The 20,303-nt window shown below is 43.2% G+C and overlaps 2 protein-coding genes across 3 annotated transcripts in view; one reads left to right on the top strand and one right to left on the bottom strand.

Moving 5' to 3' along the window:
• The window catches only part of CENPK (centromere protein K), a 29,757-nt gene extending 23,715 nt beyond the window's left edge, over positions 1–6,042 (bottom strand). The window contains exon 1 of one of the 2 annotated variants that reach the window (XM_064439119.1): positions 5,960–6,042. In XM_064439119.1, coding sequence (XP_064295189.1) covers positions 5,960–5,962 — 3 coding nt within the window. In that variant the 5' untranslated portion in view covers positions 5,963–6,042. Of the gene's footprint in view, positions 1–1,386; positions 1,711–5,959 lie in introns of those variants that run through there. The other variant, XM_064439117.1, reaches the window with a different exon arrangement.
• A 32-nt stretch (positions 6,043–6,074) lies between these two features.
• On the top strand, positions 6,075–20,168 carry PPWD1 (peptidylprolyl isomerase domain and WD repeat containing 1). The gene is made up of 11 exons (XM_064439108.1): positions 6,075–6,259; positions 7,376–7,478; positions 8,137–8,237; positions 9,514–9,634; positions 11,037–11,484; positions 12,035–12,225; positions 12,732–12,921; positions 14,312–14,493; positions 17,123–17,204; positions 17,788–17,970; positions 19,061–20,168. The coding sequence occupies exons 1-11, from the start codon at positions 6,106–6,108 to the stop codon at positions 19,202–19,204; spliced, it is 1,899 nt and encodes a 632-aa protein (XP_064295178.1). The 5' UTR covers positions 6,075–6,105; the 3' UTR covers positions 19,205–20,168.
• The last annotated feature ends 135 nt before the right edge of the window (positions 20,169–20,303 follow it).

The raw sequence follows: 20,303 nt of genomic DNA on the forward strand, positions 1-20,303 counted from the left end.
ACCGGCCCCAACACTGAGCCCTGGGGAACACCACTCGTGACTGGCTGCCAACCAGATTTTACTCCATTCGCCACCACTCTCTGGGCTCGGCCATCCAGCCAGTTTTTAACGCAGCGCAGAGTGCACTTGTCCAAGCTGTGAGCGGCCAGCTTCTCCAGGAGAATGCTGTGGGAGACAGTGTCAAGGGCCTTACTAAAGTCCAAGTGGACAACGTCCACAGCCTTCCCCTCATCCACTAAGCAGGTCGCCTTATCATAGAAGGAGACCAGGTTAGTGAGACAGGACTTCCCTTTCATAAACCCATGCTGGCTGAGCCCAATCCCCTGGTTGTCCCACACGTGCACGTAATGGCGTTCAAGATGATCTGCTCCATGACCTTTCCCAGCACCGAGGTCAGGCTGACAGGCCTGTAGTTACCCAGATCCTCCTTCCAACCCTTCTTGTAGAGGACTGGAAAGTAGAGAATGTTACACCCATCTGGGACTTCCCCAGTTGACCATGACTGCTGATAAATGATGGAGTGGCCTGGCGAGCTCCTCTGCCAGCTCCCTCAGTATCCTTGGATGGATCCTATCTGGCCCCATGGACTTGTGAACATCCAGGTGAAGGAGCAGGTCAGTGACTGCCACCTCTTCCACAACTGGGACTTCATTCTGCATACTATCTCCATCTCCCAGCACAGGGGCCTGACAGCCCTGAGGATGACCAGTCTGACTATTAAAGACTGAGGCAAAGAAAGCATTAAGTGCCTCAGCCTTCTCCTCATCTTTTGTGGCAAGGTTACCTTCCGCATCCAACAAAGGAGGGAGAGTCTCCCTGGCCCTCCTTTTGTCACCGATGTATTTATAAAAACATTTTTGTTATCTTTAACAGTGGCGGCCAATTTAAGTTCCAGCTGGGCCTTCGCCTTCCTTATCTTTTCCCTGCATAACCTCACAACATCCTGTAGTCCTCCTAAGTCACCTGCCCCTTCTTCCAAAGGCAGTAAGCTCTCCTTTTTCTCTTGAGTTCCAGCCAAAGCTCCCTATTCAGTCAAGCCTGTCTTCTCCCCTGCCTGCTCGACTTATGGCACATGGGGACGGCCTGCTCCTGTGCCTTTGAGACTTCCTTCTTTAATAACATCCAGCCTTCCTGGACTCCTTTGCCCTTCAGGACTGCCTCCCAAGGGACTCTCTTAACCAGACTCCTTAACAGTCCAAAGTCTGCCCTTCTGAAGTCCAGGGTAGTGGTTTTGCCGATCCTTTTCCTTACTTCTCCAAGAATCAAAAACTCTATCATGTCATCGTCGCTGAGCCCAAGACAGCCTCCGACCACCACATCACCCACCAGGCCTTCTCCGTTCGTAAACAGCAGGTCCAGCGGGCTGGACCTGGTTGGCTCACTTACCAGTTGCATCAGGAAGTTATTTTCCACACACTCCAGGAACCTCTGAGACTGCTTTCTCTCTGCTGTGTTGTATTTCCAGAAGATATCTGGTAAGTTGAAGTCTCCCACGAGAACAAGGGCTAGAGATAGTGAGACTTCAGCCAACTGCTTGCAGAGTACTTCATCTGTCTCCTCACCCTGGTTGGGTGGTCTGTAACAGACTCCCACCAGGATGTCTGCCTTTTTGGCCTTCCCCCTGATCCTTACCCATAAGCACTCAACCTTATCATTACCGTCATTGAGTTCTAGGCAGTCAAAACACTCTAACATACAAGGCTATCCCTCCACCTCTCTCCTTGCTTGCCTGTCCCTTCTAAAGAGCTTGTAGCCATCCATTGCTGTGCTGCAGTTGTGTGAGTCATCCCACCATGTTTCCACGATGGTGACCACATCATAGTTTCCCTGGAATGCGACGGCTTCCAGCTCCTCCTGTTTATTGCCCACGCTGCGTGCATTGGTATAAATGCACTTCAGTTGATCTATTGATCTCTTCCAACACAGGTCTGCTACCCCTAGGCTCATTCTTAGCAAGCCTGGTTTTATCCCCTGCCCCCTTCATATTGAGTTTAAAGCCCTCTCAACGAGGCCTGCTAACTCCTGAGCCAGAAGCCTTTTCCCCCTTTGCGACAGATGAACCCCACCTGTCTCTAGCAGGCCTGGGGCCATGGAAACTGCCCCATGATCAAAAAACCCAAAATTCCACCACTGGCACCAGCCTCCGAGCCACGTGTTAATGAGATGGGACTTCCTGTTCCTTTCCATATGTCTCCCGGCTACCGATGGGATGGAGGAAAACACTACCTGCGCTCCTGATCCTTCAAGTAATCGCCCCAGTTCTCTAAAGTCCCTTTTGATTGTCTTTGAGCCTCTCTCAGCTACCTCATCACTGCCAACCTGAACAACCACTAGTGGATAATAATTGGATCCTTTTACTAGCCTAGGGAGCTTCCAGGTAATGTCTCTTATCCTTGCCCCAGGGAGGCAGCAGACTTCCCTATGGGATGGGTCCGGTCGGCACATCAGGCCTTCTGTTCCCCTCAGAAGGGAGTCCCTTACAACAATTACCCTTCTTTTTTTCTTACCAGTGGCTGTTGTAATGCGTGGGGCTGACTGGTTCCCTCTAGTCAACCCCTTGGGTGGATCACTGTGTCTTTGTCCTCCTGGCCCTTGGGTTCCAGAGCCTCATACCTATTGTGTAAGGACACCTGGGTGGGCGAAGTCAGCCAGAAGAGGATTCGCCTACTGCACCGAGCAGGGATCTGAATCCATCTTCCGTCTCTTGGGTCCCCTCCCTCTGCCTGGTGGCACGAGGGCAGGGGAGCCATTCCTTCTCTTGATGCTTCTATCTGGTGTGCTTGTCTCAGGGATGGTATGGAGTGGCTCCACCAGTCTATCTCCCTCTCACATTCCCTGATACACCTCAATCTCGCAACCTCTTTCAGCTCTGCCACCGTGCTGAGCAGATCCTCCCTCCACCTGCTCACACCTCATGCAGGTCCTGTCTCAGGAGCCCTCCATGACTGGAGCAAGGCTCTGTCCAAGGCTCTGGCACTCCCTGCAACCAGAGACCTGGGTGGCTGCCTGTTTTAGTGGGAGTTCTGTCTGCGTTGCCACATGCCTCCTGGCGATAGCTCTTGTCCGAGCAGAGACCATGGCTAAGTCTTTTCTGGGAGAGCGCAGACCACGAGGAGAGCTCGCCAGCTGCCTGCTCGCCCTGCCTGTGCGAGCTGCCGCGCCACGCCCTGTTTGCCTGTCCTGGTCGCTCGCGCTCTCTAGGGGCCTGTTTAAATCTCCCGCCATTGCCCCAGCAACGCCCACGCCCCATCTACCTCGCTCGCGAGAGCAGCCGGTTGCTTTTGGCACGAGGGCCCCACCGGGCTCTTTATCGGGTTCCCTGGCACAGGAAACCCCCTTTTCTACCCCAATCTAGTGCCCAGTCGCACGACTTACCACTGCTGCCGCCACTGCGTGCCTCACCAACTGCATGGTACAGATTAGGTAAAGTAATATTGAAAACAGTCAATGGTGTGACCAGCAACTGTTATTATCTCAAACCCTTCATGCCCCACGTTGGGTACCAAAAAAGACTGTCATGGTTTAGGCCCAGTCAGCAACCAAGCACCACCCCAGTGGGATGGGGGAGACAATCAGAAGGGCAAAAGAAAGAACACTCATCGGTTGAGATAAGAACAGTTTAATAACTAAATAAAACAGTAATATTACTATTATTAATAATAATGTAATGAAACAAAAAACAACGAGAGAGATGAAACCCAGGGAAAAAAACCCAACTGATGCAACTGCTCACCACCCACTGACCCTACGCTGTCAGTCTCCAAGCTGCAATCACTGGCCCCGCCTCGGCCAACTCCCCACAGTTAATATACTGATTAATATGTTACAGAATATCACTTTGGCCAGTTTGGGTCATCTGTCCCGGGTGTGCCACTTCCCCTCAGTTTCTTGTGCCCCTGGCAGAGCATGGGAGGCTGGAGAAGTGGTTTCTGAAGAGTGCTTACACCAGTCAAGAACTCTAACATCAGTATGTTATCAATATTATGCTCATACGAAATCCAAGACACAGCACTGTACCAGCTGCTAGAAAGAAAATTAACTCTACCCCAGCCATAACCAGGACAGAGTTAAATATTCAACTAGTAACTCCAGAGTTCATGTATGCCATAGCAGAGTGGCTAAGAATGAAATCAGAATGTCTTACTGAACACTAGAAGTATTCTAGAGAACTGAAAGGTAGCAATACTTCTACTAAGCCTTCCTGGCAAATTTGTTGCATCAGTAATTAGAAACAGAACACTAGAATATCTAGATTGCCATGATCTGATAAGGTCTAATGAGCACACTTTTTGCAAAGGAAAAATAATTATCATGTTAAGAGTCTTGGAATGTCTCCATAACATAAAAGAGAATTAGTTCACATAATTTATTAACACTTCTGACATGCCTCCAGCAAAGTCCCCCCCACAAGGCTAACAAAGAATCTAAGCAGTCCTAAGATGCAATGTAGTTCTACTCCCAGACAAAAAACTGCCAGGGAGACAAACAAGAAAAGCCTAAATAAATAATTTTCATTATGGCAAAAAGACTCAGCAGCAGACATAAGAGGGCCTGAATAAAAAAACAAGGGTGGAGGTGGGGGGAAGGGGATATCAGCTTTGGAAGTTTGAAAGGGGTCTTGGGTAGGATAAAAAGTCCTATCTCTCTGTGTCCCTCCACAATAATACAATCCATCAACATGAAAACATTTTATGAAATAAATCTCTGACTACATAGCCAATCCCCCATCAAAATCTTTAAATTATAATGATTTTACTATTGTTGACCTTTTAAGTTTCCATGATTGATTTCACAGTTTCAAAACGTACATATTATGAGGCCTTGTGCCTGTAGCACAAGCCAAATTGACTTGTCCCTAATGTTAACTAATTACTTTATTAAATATATACATAAAAGCGTCATGTTCAGATGTTTTTCCTTGTAGCTTGCAGTTCTCCCTATTTCTGTATGGTAAAATTAGGTTTTGTTTTTACACCATACCTGAAAACCCAACTTTTTTTGCATGTCATTAATATTAATGCATTCCAGTTTCAACATGCTACTCCTTCATACCTCATCCTGGAGCTACATAATTAGGTAAGAGATACACGCAGGGACAAGTGTACATTGCAGGCTCTATACCAGCCGAGCACAAAGGTGAGCTTTACAGGAAACGTTTCATGTCAAAAAATACAAACAGACCAGCTGCTAGAAGAAATTTAAAGACGAGAAGGGAAAGTAGCAGCATCCATGGAGAAACCGACAAGAAAAAAAAACAGAAAGAGACAGAAAACCACAGGAAGGAGAAGGATCAAAGCAAAATATACACATCACAAAAAAAGTTGATCAGGAAGCTCCTACTCTGCCACACACCTCAGGAACACCCCAGGGACAAAAGAATGGAGCCCTAACGGCCGCCGCCGCCGCCCCCCCCTCCCCCCCCGGGCCCCAACGGCCGCTACCGCCGCCGCCGCCCCCCCCCCCCCGGGCCCCAACGGCCGCTACCGCCGCCCCCCCCCCCCCCCCGGGCCCCAACGGCCGCCGCCGCCGCCGCCCCCCCCCCCCCCCCCCCCCCCGGCCCCAACGGCCGCCGCCGCCGCCGCCGCCCCCCCCCCCCCCCCCGGGCCCCAACGGCCGCCGCCGCCGCCGCCGCCCCCCCCACCCCCCCGGGCCCTAACGGCCGCCGCCGCTGCCGCCGCCCCGCCCCCCCCCCCGGGCCCTAACGGCCGCCGCCGCTGCCGCCGCCCCCCCCCCCCCCCCGGGCCCTAACGGCCGCCGCCGCTGCCGCCGCCCCCCCCCCCCCCCCGGGCCCTAACGGCCGCCGCCGCTGCCGCCGCCCCCCCCCCCCCCGGGCCCTAACGGCCGCCGCCGCTGCCGCCGCCCCCCCTCCCCCCGGGCCCTAACGGCTGCCGGCGGGTGGCCCCGAATGGTCGGTCGGTCGGTCGCCAGCTGCTAGACGCCCCCCTGCCCCTCCCGTTACCATGGTGGATCCGCACTCCTTCTACCCAGCCGGACCCGCTTTCTTCTTTGCGCGCGCTCCGCTCTCATAGGCTGCCCGCTGCTGGCGTCATTTGTAAGCGCTCGGTACGGGGTGTGGCTAGGAGGAGGAAGTCTCTCAGAGAAGTGATGTTGGTCAGCATGGCGTCGTCAGACGTGGAGCGTAAGCGAAAGCAGCCCGAAGTGGCAGCAGCAGCGGTGGTGGAGGATGAGGAGGAGGACGAGGAGGAGCGCTGGGTTGGGCCTCTCCCGGGCGAAGCCGCGCAGGCGAAAAAGAGGAGAGGTAACGGGAGGAGTGGAGGCCCGTGGGGAGCGGCCCGGCCGCCAGGCCCCTGCCGCGCTGCCCCGGCCCGGTGCGGAGCGCTGGGGCCGCCTCTGGGGCGCGGGGTCCGCCGAGGGGGGCGGGCGGGAGTGACCCTGGCCCAGGTCCCGGCGCGGTGGCTCCTGGCAGCGGGGTCCCTCTTGGGCTGTTTCTCCGCGCCCCGGGGCGGGCAACGATGGGTGGGAGGGTGGAAGCTCGTTGCCTGAAGCGGCGCCTCGTACGTGAAATGGCGAGTCTGTGGGGGGATTCCTTGGGTGCAGGGTTACAGGCCGGGAGCACCATGTTTCTGCTTTGTCTGGAGGGCGCGCTCAGGCCAAGAGGCCCTGGTTTGAAGCGCCGGCGTTGCTGAAGCCGCGCTACTCCTAGCTGCGGGGTTAACTGTTCTGGGCCACTGCCCTAAGCCGGAGGAGTAGGGGAAGCTACTGGGCAGTACATTTTGATAAACGGTATTGATGTGTCCAGCAACTCACGGCTTTCTGGGTGTGATTGTAAAGTAAATGTGCGTTCGACAATGTCCAATGGATGCAAACGTGCCGGTCTAGTAACGAATGCCCTCGCCCAGGTAGAAACGGTTAGGATCATCAGAGACGAAAGCAGAAAATCAGATTATTTGAGGTTGGCCAATTAAACAATGAAATAGGGAGGTACTAGCACTTACAATTTAAGGTGTGATACCTATGTGGGACCTTGAATCTCTTAACAACAACAGGGTACATTTTGTTTTGGAAGAAAATGAGGTGTGGATGGCCATCTCTTCTCTGGCAGTAATTTAAAAATCGTTGTATTGGATTTTTTTTTTTTTTTGTTTACATTCAAACAGCCGAGGTAATACTTACTTTAAAAGGGGGTATCTGTATGTGTTAAAGCAGAGTTTGGATGGCTTTAGTCTTCTAAGAATCTGTAAGTCTGACTACAAAGCTACACCGGAAACTCTGTTTATTGTTTGCACAAAACTGTAGCATATTCTTGACTAAAATAGGAGGAAGCTATTAAAGAGTAAGTAAGTGAGAACAGAAGCTAGATGTACCTTTATGAAAAAAAAAAGAATTTCCTGATTTTTGTTTTTATTCTGTTTAGTTCTTGAATTTGAACATGTTTATCTTGAAAACCTGCCATGTGCTTCGATGTATGAACGTAGTTACATGCACAGAGATGTCATTACACATGTAGCGTGTACGAAGTAAGTGTCCTTTTTTTTTCCCATTATATGTCATTGTCAGAGATGTATTTTTGTATACACTAGGAAGCTTTCATTTTAAAACTTTAATAATGGAAACTTACTGTGTCCAGAGGTGATATTTTATGGGGTTTTTTGAAAACTAAGTGCAAAGGAGAGGTCTCACTGAGAAGCAAGGTAAAAATTGTTTAGATAGACTAAAAGAGGGTCTTAAAATCTGTGTTGCAATGTGCAATATATACAGGAATAAGTGCAATTGGTAGCATCTGAACAAAATATGATTCAGCAGAACTGCACAGATTGAGGAGGTAGCTTTCTTTTCTTATATATGTAAAACACACACATAAACACACACACTTAAGTAAATAGTAACTACTGTGAAACCAGACCTAAAATAGGAGTAGAATTTATATATTCAAAAGATATAGTAGTATCTATTTCTGCCATTCAGGCTGTTGACTTTTCATAGATTAATCCAGAGTGCATTAAAATACTTGTTTGCTTTTCCAGCATTGATAGTACCCACTCAGACAGATTGTCACAGTAATTTGTTTGAAGTTCATTTTCTACACAGTGTTAATTATAGTGCAGATTACTGCCCAGGAGTGGTGTGAAAGTGTATCATCTTTTTGTTGTTGTTATTTTTCCTTTGTAATTGTAGGACAGATTTTATTATAACAGCCAGTCATGATGGACATGTGAAGTTTTGGAAAAAAATAGAAGAAGGGATTGAGTTTGTTAAACACTTCCGGAGTCACCTGGGTGAGAAGTTGCTTTTTTTTTTTTTCTTTGAAGGACTTCACTTTTTCCTCCCCAATGCTCTTTGTCGTTTGAAGAGGCAGTGCAAATAAAGAGGAGAGGGGTTCTGGGATTCATTTACTGCAGTCAGGGATTAAATGATATCTACCTATATTCCTTTGGTCCCCTGTCCTGTTACATTTTGCTCCCAAACTGCAGGAGGGTTAGGGTGAAAATAAGACATGTGGGACGACTCCTGCACAGATCCTGTACACCCTTTGCATTGCCTTGTGCCCTGCCTATGGGGAGAATGTCTAGGACATGAGGAACCTTTTGCTTTAAAAATAAGTGAACAAGGTACATAATGGGGTTAATAAAATCCAGAGAAGTTTAAAAATGTTTCCTTAAGTAAGGTTACCTTCATCCCTTACCTTTGTTGTTGGTTTTTCCCCCCTGCAGTACAGAAAAACGGCTATTTTCATCTGCCACTATTGCAATTGTAGAGTAAATTCTGTGTCATTGTAATGATTATCAGCTAAACTGCAATTTAGAATTAATTTTAACTCAATTTTCTGAGTTAGTAAGTACACATAGCTTTTCTGTGCTATGCTAGGTATTAAATAGGCTGGACAGAAAATGAGGTTCTTATTGCTATTAGAAATGATGATGTGCATAATGGAAAAAAGTTTGATAAGCAGACTGGTACAGTAAGAAAAATATTTAATAGGTAGTAAAAGTACTGTTTCATTTTAGAGTTTTAAAAAAATGTTATAGTGGGTTCTTGATCTTAAATATCAGCTTCTTGTCACATACAGAAACAAAATGTGAGAACAAAGACTACCAAGCAAAAATAAGTATTGTGAAAAAATTATGGAAGGCTCATTATGTGTGGTAATAGCAGGACTGTAATAGGCTGTAGAGTTCTGCTGCTTTTTCTCTTTTGAGAGATGGAAGCTGAAGAACACAGAACTTTTTTTACTATATCGTAACGTTGTTCTCAATTTTTTTAAAGAAAAATAACTGCCATTATAATCTTTCGTTTGTGTATATGGGAAGTAGTTCATAATCATGTACCTGATTCTAAACAGCGATCCATTACAAAGTGTTGTTTTGTGGTTTTTTATGTTTGTTTGTTTTGTTTGTTTTTTTTTTTAATTCAAGTCAGGTGGTTCTTTAATTCAAAAAGGTGGAGAAACAGCTGAGAAAGAGGTTTAAACCTCAGTAGGTGTTTTTATGTGGAATATTGAAATGATGGATGTCCCTCTCCAGTGTCTTAATAGTATGGTAACTTTTTTAATAGGTGTTATTGAGAGTATTGCTGTTAGTTCGGAAGGGGCGTTATTCTGTTCAGTTGGAGATGACAAAGCAATGAAGGTGTTTGATGTAGTCAACTTTGATATGATCAACATGCTGAAACTTGGGTAAGTTCTTGAAAATGTGCGTTTGGGATTGTAAATGGGTTATTTTGCAAAAGTGAACTCTTTAATAAAGCAGCAAACAATATGCAGCTGTAATATAAGCATTGTCCTGAATAATCTTTCAAAATTTAATGTTTGTTGCTCTATGTTTGAGCAGATAGTTTCTGTTGACCTGCCTGAGAATTTTTTCATGGCTGTTTTTTCTCAGACTTGTAATGGTTAATGTAGAATCGTAAGTTCTGTGTAGTCTTTTCAGCTCACATTACCTGTGTTCCCTGCTTTGATAGGTATACACTGCTATATTGCAGGGCTGATCAGCTTTCTCTCTAATTCTTCAGATCTTTTCAGTTCTAACTAATCTATACAGTGTGTCTATCTGCAAATCCTCATGCTTTCATGCATCTGTCAGTGATCTGGAGAAGGACGCTATTTCTGCAGAAGTTTTTGATAATCATGCATAGATCAATGGCACATCATATTTATTTATGTATTTATTTGATCCTGTTCTTGCTAGAGAACCTGAGACAAAGTTGCAGTTACATTTCTCTTCATAAGAATGTTTACCAGGCAAGCATTGAAAATCCAAATTATTAGTTCGCATTGCTTGTCAGTCCTTCAGTATCTGTTAGTTTGATTTGTGAAAGTGTACCAAATATGAATTTTCTATGGAGACTGTATTATTTCTTTGTGGTGTGTCATCTAGTTTCTGAGTTCTGGTTCTCAAAATCTTTGCTTACAGACTTTTTTTAAAAACAGATGTAACTTATATTAATGATCACATCTCTGTCTTATTTTATTTGTAGAGTATGTTTTTACTAGTAGCAATTGAGTTCCTCTTAAATGCATTCAGCATGCTTATTAAATATAGGGTGATTGTCTTTACTTACATCGCTTTTTGGTGGGGTGAGTGGTTTTTGGGGTTTTGGGTTTTTTTTAGTTTGTTGGTTTTGGTTTTGTGGGGGTTTTTTTGCAACACCTAGTTGAACTTTTCTGTAAGTTTGTGGCAGAGGTCTTTGCACTGAAGCATTAATCACTCAACAGATGGAAGAAAAATGCTATTGGGTCATAGAAGTTGAGTAGTGATCATTAATGCCATTGTGCTATTTAGCTGGATTTCCATCCTTCTTCTTTTATACCCACCTTCTACCTTCACTTTCTATCACAGCCTCTTTATAAATCATATGGGAGCAACAGAAATTGACCAAGCCATCCACTGAATTATGTTGCTTGGAAAAGCTTGATTATAACACTGTGGAATTTTAGCAAAAAAAAAAAACAACTAGTAAATAAAGTTCAAAATTTACTTCTGAATTTTGATTTCAAGTTTATAGCATAACTCAGTTCTTAACTAAGTAACACCAGTCCTTATTTCTTCTTCCCCACCCCCTTCCACTCATTGTTGCAGGTACTATCCTGGCCAATGTGAATGGGTATATTGCCCTGGAGATGCCATATCTTCTGTTGCAACATCTGAGAAGAGCACAGGAAAAATATTCATATATGATGGACGAGGAAACAACCAGCCACTTCATGTTTTTGATAAACTCCATACATCCCCTCTTACTCAGATACGGTTGAATCCTGTCTACAAAGTAGTAGTGTCTTCCGACAAATCTGGAATGATCGAGTACTGGACTGGTACTCCTCACGAATATAAATTTCCCAAGAATGTGAACTGGGAGTATAAAACAGATACTGATCTATATGAATTTGCTAAATGCAAGGCTTACCCATCCAGTATAAGTTTTTCACCTGATGGCAAGAAAATGGCCACTCTTGGGTCTGACAGAAAAGTTAGAATTTTCCGTTTTTTGACAGGGAAGCTCATGAGAGTCTTCGATGAATCTCTGAGTGTGAGTTTGGTCTTGCTTCTCTTTTTTTTTTTTTTTTGAGGCTCTTTCTCTACTTACTTGAATTTATTTACCAGCATATTCACATAAGTTATCTGTTTCTAAAGCTGAGCTTCCTTGCTATATTTTTCTTGCAGGAAAGGTTTTCTGTGTTCTTTTCCTTGCCTCTTGTATTGCTTTCTCCAGAATTAATTCTTAACTGATTTATGTTAGTTACGTAGTGAAACAGAGTTGTTGATTTTCATCTGTGTTTTCATACTGCTAGATTACTTTTTACTAGAAAGCAGTTATGGAAAATGCCCATTTCAAATTAAATTGAATTAAATTTGTCATCCTCTTAAGAAATTTGTTAGACAGCTACACTCTTCTTTTTTTGCTTATGCCTAGTGCTACCTACGGGGTCATTACTTGTATTTATTTTAATTTCTCAGTTAAGTTTGAGAGGAGTAGTCTCACTTGAATTCTTTATTTTCTAAGCATGTGGATCAGTGTTTTGCTGGATCAAAAGTTTAAGCTATGTTCCTGTAATAATAACTTTTCTTTTTTTCTGTAGATGTTCACTGAACTTCAGCAGATGAGACAGCAGCTGCCAGACATGGAGTTTGGCCGACGTATGGCAGTTGAGCGTGAGCTGGAGAAAGTGGACGCAGTAAGATTAATTAACATAATTTTTGATGAAACTGGACACTTCGTTCTCTATGGAACAATGTTGGGCATTAAGGTCATAAATGTAGAGACTAACAGGTAAGTTCCAATGACATGCATTTAGATAGGCATGCTCACTTCAAAGTCTGTATTCAGCCAGATTTATAGTATATTTTAAAACTTTATATGACTGCGGGGGTGTCTAATCTTTTTTTGTTGTTCTTATCTGGGAGCCTTACATCAGACTGGAGATAAGATAGCCCCGTGCTTCCTAATGCATCATTGCAGTTTAAAGCTTAGTAAAATGAGGAGAAAACATGGCAAGCATACTTGTACTAAAAATGTGTAATCAGTTCATCTCTGGCTAACTGGATGTGATACCATAAAGTAAATGTGGATCATGTAGTTGGGATTGTATCACATAAGGAGGCTGACTAGTAAATTATGTAGCAAGCTTGGTTAGTGAAACATCAAAACAATTAGTCAAAAACTATTTTGACAGTGTTATGGAATTTTGCTTTTGAGTCTTGCGGTCATAAAGGAGACATTCTCTGCCTGTGAGCAGCTAACAGTGGTTACACCTTTTTTTACATCTTGTACTTCAGGTGTATTCGTATCTTGGGAAAACAAGAGAACATCAGAATGATGCAACTAGCTTTGTTCCAAGGAGTAGCAAAGAAACATCGTGCTGCAATCACTATAGAGATGAAGGCATCTGAAAATCCCGTTCTCCAGAATGTCCAGGCAGATCCAACAATAATCTGCACAGCTTTTAAAAAAAATAGGTTTTACATGGTGTGTGTGGTTTCTATTTAAATAATTCCATTCTTGTATTGATGTTTTCTCTACATTATTTTTCATTCTTCTCCTTGCACCTTTCCAGTGCTTTTTGTCTTGAGTATTAGCAAACACAACTTTTCTAGAGGAGTTCCTTTATATTGCAAATATATTCTAGAATTTTTAGCTTGAACTAGCTCTAAACTGTCTAGAAAGAGCTTTAATTTTTTCATTATTGTTCAAGCAGTTAAATAGACTTGGGTGGTTTGGGCTGTCTAAATTACGTTTCTCTGAGAAGGTTATACACTTCTGTTCTAGTTGAAAAAAAATGCCCTTAAAGAAGAATATTTTAAAAAAAACAACCAGATCTTATACTGATAAAGAAACAGTAATTGTGTGTATAAAATATGTAGTAAAAATAATTAAATTCAGAGCAGCATCAGGGCTTGGTAGTACCAAGTGTCCTTGGTCACCTAATTACGACAGGAGTCATCTTCATGTTCACAATTCAGATTTTAGGTGAGGTGCAATGAATAAGCCAAACAGATAAGCAATTCCAGAGCGGTTAGTAGCTGATCTGGGATGTGATCAACACAGAGGTTAGAGACCGGGGTGTCTGTTGTTACTTGTGCTTGAATTTGATCATGTTTTCTGTTGGAGCAAGAGAGTATACTTTCTAAAGTTTTGTGTGGTTAATGTGTGGCATATAATGGAACACACTACACTACTCTGATTTGAGAAGGGAGGAGGAAGAGATAAAACCTGGATACATTACTCACTGTTAGAGAAAACATGACTATGCATGTAGAAAGACTAGTGATTGTCATTTGATATGTAAGTGTACTACTCACTTAAGTGGATGCTTGTGTACTCGCATATTGTATGTTTTCCTGTAAGTACTATAAAAATTACATTTCTGAGATGTCTCCTGTTTTGAGTTAAATTTGCTGTTTTCCTATAGTTTTGCATTAATACAGTATTGGAATAAGAGGATTTAGTTTGACTTTGTAGTGAAGCTAAGAGTTTTGTGATGAAACCTGCCGGTTTTGTCTGAATATAACCGAACAACTTGATATCCTGCCATCTTTTTATTTTTTTTCAAGAAAAGATGCTGAACTACTGTGGGTCTTCTGTTGAAAAGGGGAGCAAGTTTGAAGATAATGGATTATAAAAAGTTACTTGGATTTGCCTGTAGCTGTACTGGAATTTGTGACTGGAAATGCTTATAACGCACAGCACTGAAATGCAAGGATAGGCTCTCTATGAGTTCTCTTCCTGCATTTGAAATCTAGTTGAGTGTTTAGCAGGTTGAATAATCACATTGACATCTTGGGTGCAGAGCAGTGTGTAAGATAAGGGATAAAAAGAGAAAAACGAAGAGCTAACCTTCTGTTCTTTTGTTCTTCAGTTTACTAAACGTGAACCAGAAGATACAAAGAGTGCAGATTCTGACAGAGATGTGTTTAATGAGAAACCTTCTAAAGAAGAGGTCATGGCAGCCACTCAGGCAGAAGGTCCCAAAAGAGTTTCAGACAGCGCCATCATCCACACAAGCATGGGAGATATTCATATCAAACTTTTTCCTGTTGAGTATGTATTTGGTAATTCTTCTGTTATTTTGTCTTTCCTTTCTTCTCTGCTTTTTGGTGGCAGTATCCAAGACTTATATTTCAGACTAGGAATAATGCTTTTTCTTCCCCTTTTTCTACTGTCCTTGTTTCCTGACAGTTTCTTAATACATCAAGCCAGGAACAGGACTCTTGACAAACACAAATAAAGTAGGGTAAAAATAGGTCTAAATAACTGCTGGGGCACAGGGATTTTTAAATTATTTTTGTTTGTTTAATTATTGGTTCAGGGGTTTTATCCCTTTCTTAACTTCCATTCTTTCTCTAAACTGCAGATGTGGATAGGTCGTCATGATCTGTGTAAGCTACCTATTACTGCAAGGCAATGCTGTTTGAGTCCATCTTGAAAAAGAATGATGTTGGCAGCAGCAGTCAGTTTGGCAGTAGGTCTGTGTAAGCTGGGGGCATAGTAGCTTGCAACTTCCATATGTGGGCATTGTACTACACTTTATGGGAGCTCCTTCTTGGGCAACATAAAATTTGTACTTATAATATTATTGCTGTGTATATCCAAAACCAAACATATAATTGAAAGTTTTATGCATGACAATTGACAAAATAGCTTTAACAGCATCTCTCCTTTGTGATGATAGTGTGTGCTAAGGTTTTGTTATGAATCAGTAAATTTATATAAGATACTATATTGCCGTACATTGAAACTTAAGCCATTTAAGCGTAGTCCATGCTTCTCCAAAAACAAGTTCATGTTTTTGTCATAAGTGCAGGTGAGGCAACGCAATCTCAGTTCTGCTCTGTAGGGCTGCTAGTCTTTTATCGCTCTCTTTACCAATGTCTCCTTACTGCAACTATATGCTACTAGGGCCTTATGTAACATGACAGGCCTTGCCAGTGAGTGACTGGCCAAGCTACGTTATTGCTGACTTCAGTTTCTAATTCTCATGCCAGTCGATCACTATATTTGCATGCATAGTATTGCGAGGTGCTTCACTGCAATGTTTCACATGCAATTTTAAATTAAATACAGTATTACCAGGCTTGGCTATTGTTAGGTTTGTCCTTTCTTGATCTAGTATTTCCTCCCAGCTGAGCTTTGTATTTAAAATCTCTAAGATGAATGTGATTAAAAATTTAGAGGTGCATACAGGATATGGTTTTGTATGCCCTTTAAATCTTTGGCCATGTGCTCATGGAATCAAGTTGTGAATGACTATGTACTTACTGCTCAGTGGAACTGGGACTATAATCTCGTCTGTTCCACTGGTTAAGCCATTGGTGCTCTGTTTCATGAGATGGTTTAGAGTATCACTAAGCCCAAGCTCTCACTGTTCCTTGTCACAGCTAAAGTGCCTCTACAGCTATGGGCTCAACTTCGCTATTTTCTCCTTTGCTCAGAAAATGTATGTGACTGCATAAAGCTGTCAAGGTAGATCTACCCTGGCTACTAATCCATCTTCTAAAACCAGTGGAAGAGCTGTCACAAAGAATTTTCACTCTGGTAACAAATCTCTCGAAAGTAAAAGATCAAGTCACAAAGGTGAAGGGGTTGTTTGTTGGTTTTTCACCTTTTTATTCCATCAACAGTAACAGTCCACCTCTTCACCCTGCTTCTGATGATTGTGAGTAGTTTCAGAGGAGGATAACTGACTGCTGACTGCAAGTTCTATGATATTAAAACATTGCATTTTTAGATTTCACTTCTTGTAAGGTGTCCAGTGTTGTGTACATACATAGCTTCACAGAATTATAGAGGTAAAAGAGTGAACCATTTTCCGCTTATGGAGCGTACACTCCTTCCTTAAATTGACTTTGTGCGCAAACTATGTACATAGAAAGCTGGAGAAGGAACATCTAATCAGTAGCGCCTTGACCTAGGCTTTTATGAAATAGATTTGGTTCCTGACTGTCATGGTTTAACCCCAGCTGGCAGCTGAGCGTCACCCAGCTGCTCACTCACTCCCCCCACCCCATGGGATGGGGAAGAGAATCAGAAGGATAGAATTAAGAAAATTCATGGGCTGAGATAAAGGCAGTTGAATAGGTAAAACAACAGCCATGTGTGCGAGCAAAACAAAAGAAGGAATTCCTTCACTACTTCCCATTGGCAGGCAGGCGCTCAGCCATCTCCAGGAAAGCAGGGCTCCATCATGTATAACGGTTACTTGGGAAGACAAACACCATCACTCTGAATATCTCCCCTTCCTTCTTCCCCCAGCATTATATAGTGAGCATGACGTCTTATGGTGTGGGATATCCCTTTGGTCAGTTGGGGTCAGCTGTCCCAGCTGTATCCCCTCCCGCCTTCTCATGCACCCCCAGCTTTCTCATGGGTGGGGTGGGGTGTGAGGAGCCTCTGTAAGCACTGCTCCCCAGTAATGAAAATACCGCTATGTTACCAACACTGCTGCCACCTTGCTGTGTAATCGTGCAACTTCATGTGCCTCTCAAGTTTTTTTGCTTCCAGCTCTGGGTTTGAGGAGGTGGGAATTTGTTTTTTCCTTATTTGATGAAAGCTCATTCTACCATGTACTGAAACACTGCTCAGTACAACAGCACAGCTGAAATCTTTATGGCCTTGCCACCATACAATTAAATATTTATTGTAGCCTGTATTTTCTGCTCTGTGATCATAGGTGCCCCAAAACAGTGGAAAACTTCTGCGTGCACAGCAGAAATGGTTATTACAATGGACACATATTTCACCGTATCATCAAGGTAACTTGTAAAAAGTTAATTTTGTGTTGGTTTAGATAATGTACCTTTGTGGTCAGTCCTTTCTTTCATTTCCCTTTGGCACAAAGGATTTCTGGAGCGGCTTCAGAGTTCCCTGTAAAGTCTGAACAACTCCAAAGTTTTAAACAGCTTTATCACTTACTGAAGTTGTTTAATAGCTGTTCTGCAACTGACAAGGTAGAAGAAATATGAAAATTGAGAGAGATCAATTCAGCAATCCTGCTTGAATAAAGACTTTGTTTCATGTCAGAAAGTATTTCTTGTAAGGCTTCTTATTTCTGTTGCACCAGAATCAAGCTGATACAGCCTAAGTGTTTGCAGCAGGTCAGGTAGTCAGGCTTCTGTCCTTCACTAATTAGCAGGAAGAGTGAGTAAGCTTGTTTTTTTCACAAGTACTCAATTATCACTTAAAGAAGCCCTGAATGCTTTGACCCTTATCTACAGCATTTTAACACTTATATTTTGTTGAAAGGTTTGAAGTAAGATTGAAGACAATGCCACCTGACATAAAACACTTCTTTTTTTATTCTGTGTGATGATGTAATAACATTTAATTTCTATGCAGGGTTTCATGATTCAGACTGGTGACCCAACTGGTACAGGAATGGGAGGTGAAAGTATTTGGGGAGGAGAATTTGAAGATGAGTTTCATTCAACTTTGCGACATGACAGACCATACACGCTCAGCATGGCTAACGCAGGACCAAATACTAATGGATCCCAGTTTTTTATAACAGTAGTGCCAACTGTAAGTGACACTAAAAGCTCAATTTAAGGCCTGAGATGCTAACTAGGTAGTAAAAAATTTTTTTCTGATGAAAAAAGGAATACGCTAGTACTATGTAAATAATCTTTTGTTATTTTGCAAATAAATGCTGCACACAGCAATGTAGGCTTCACTGAAACTGTTCTTTAAGAAACAGAAAATTATTTTTGTCAGTTTTGATCAGTAGCCCTCTTGCCTTTAACTGGAGTAAGGGTGATATCAAATTCTTAGTAAATCAGACATACTGCAACTGTGTATTACTAGGGTATTTTATATTCATATACTGGTTTAAACTTGATGGAAACCTAGCTATTGCTTAGACTGTTTGAAGTTTGGTGGTTGGACTTGATGATCCTAGAGGTCTTTTCCAACCTTAATGATTCTATGATTCCAAGTTTTTGGATATGGTGCCAGGATGACTCCTTAATATTTCCTAATTATAGCTGTACCAAGAAGCCAATATTTAGGCCTGAAGATTTCATTTGATATGTGTACAATTTCAGAGCCAAAAAAAATAAATTTTGGTGTGTGAATCTAACGGATACAAAACAAACATTAAAACCTACACTTAGAGAAACTGCATTCTTATAGCACTTATTTAAAAATCATGAGTGTCTCTAAAAAACCACTCATCTACCATCATTTTGAGGCTTATTAAGTTATATCAGTGCCAGTATTCAGACTGCTCATTGAGCATACTGTATGAGTATGACTTTGCCAGTCCCAAATACTACTTAATTCACTTACTGTTCAGCTTTGAAAATACCATGCAATAGACTGAAAGAGCATTTCTGTGAACTGACAATACACTTTAAACTATGAAATGCTACTGCATTGCTAGAACTTGACCCCTGTAGTGCTTTAAGAAAACAGTTGAAAAGGTGAGTTTAAATGCATATGAATATGCATTAGCTGTGATCTAATGTTTACTTACATGCTAATATTTACATGGTGTTAAATTTCATAGTCTGGACATAGAAGATGCATCCATGTTCACTTATTCTAGGTCAGGGTCTGGTACCTAACCTACATGCTGCTTTCTATTTTAATATGCTTTTTCTTTTCCCTCCAGCCATGGCTAGACAACAAGCACAGCGTGTTTGGACGGGTGACTAAAGGAATGGAAGTTGTTCAGAGAATCTCAAATGTGAAAGTCAATCCCAAAACTGACAAACCCTATGAGGATATCAGCATCATTAATATCACAGTGAAGTAAGCTACGTGTTGAAGGTTCCAGCTTCAGCAGGAAAAACTTGGCATGACGGGACCCAAAAAGAACAGAAACATTTTTTGGCAATTCCAAGATTTAAGAAGTGCCAGGACAGAGCAGTCACCAGTTCTACAATTTTAAATGTACCTAAAGTGCCCACAGTCTGTATTTCATACAATCATAGAGTGGTTTAGGTTGGATGGGACGTTTAAAGGTCATCTAGTCCAACTCCCCTGCAATGAGCAGGGACATCTTCAACTAGATCAGGTTGCTCAGTGCCCCTTCCAACCTGACCCTGAACGTTTCCAGGGATGGGGCATCTACAGCCTCCCCAGGCAACATGTGCCAGTGTTTCACCACCCTCATTGTAAAAAGCGTCTTCCTTCCTTCCAGTCTAGATCTACCCTCCTTTAGTTTAGAACCATCACCCCTTGTCCTGTCATAACAGGCCTTGCTTAAAGAGGTTGCCCCCATCTTTCCTGTAGTCGCCCTTTAAGTACTGGAAGGCCTTAGTAAGGTCTCCCCAGAGCCTTCTCTTCTCCAGGCTGAACAACCCCAGCTCTCTCACACTGTCCTCACAGGAGAGGGGCTCCAGCCCTCGGATCATTTCTGTGGCCCTTCTCTGGACCCGCTCCAACAGCTGCATGTCCTTGTGCTGGGGGCTCCAGAGCTGGACGCAGCACAGCAGGTGAGGTCTCACCAGAGCAGAGGGGCAGAATCACCTCCCTTGACCTGCTGTCCATGCTGCTTTTGATGCAGCCCAGCATACCGTTGGCTTTCTGGGCTGTGAGCGCACATTGCTGACTCACTCATGTCTAGCTTTTTGTCCAGAGGTACCCCAAATCCTTCTCAGCAGGGCTGCTCTCAATCCCTTCACCCCCCAGCCTGTATTGATATCGGGGATTACCCTGACCCCATTTCTGATAACTTTTTATTGTAAATTAAAACATCTGTGTGTTTCTTTTACAAAGTCTGCTGTTTTTCTTGCATCTCTTCTATGCAAAACTAAAGATAAAAACCTACACCGTGTCTCATTACAGTGTTTATAAAATAGGATCAGGGTGTAGTTTGTAACTTCAGGTTTATTTGCATCTTTCATGTGTAA

This window comes from Phalacrocorax carbo, chromosome Z (genome assembly GCF_963921805.1).
Source record: "Phalacrocorax carbo chromosome Z, bPhaCar2.1, whole genome shotgun sequence".
NCBI classification, from domain to species: domain Eukaryota; kingdom Metazoa; phylum Chordata; class Aves; order Suliformes; family Phalacrocoracidae; genus Phalacrocorax; species Phalacrocorax carbo.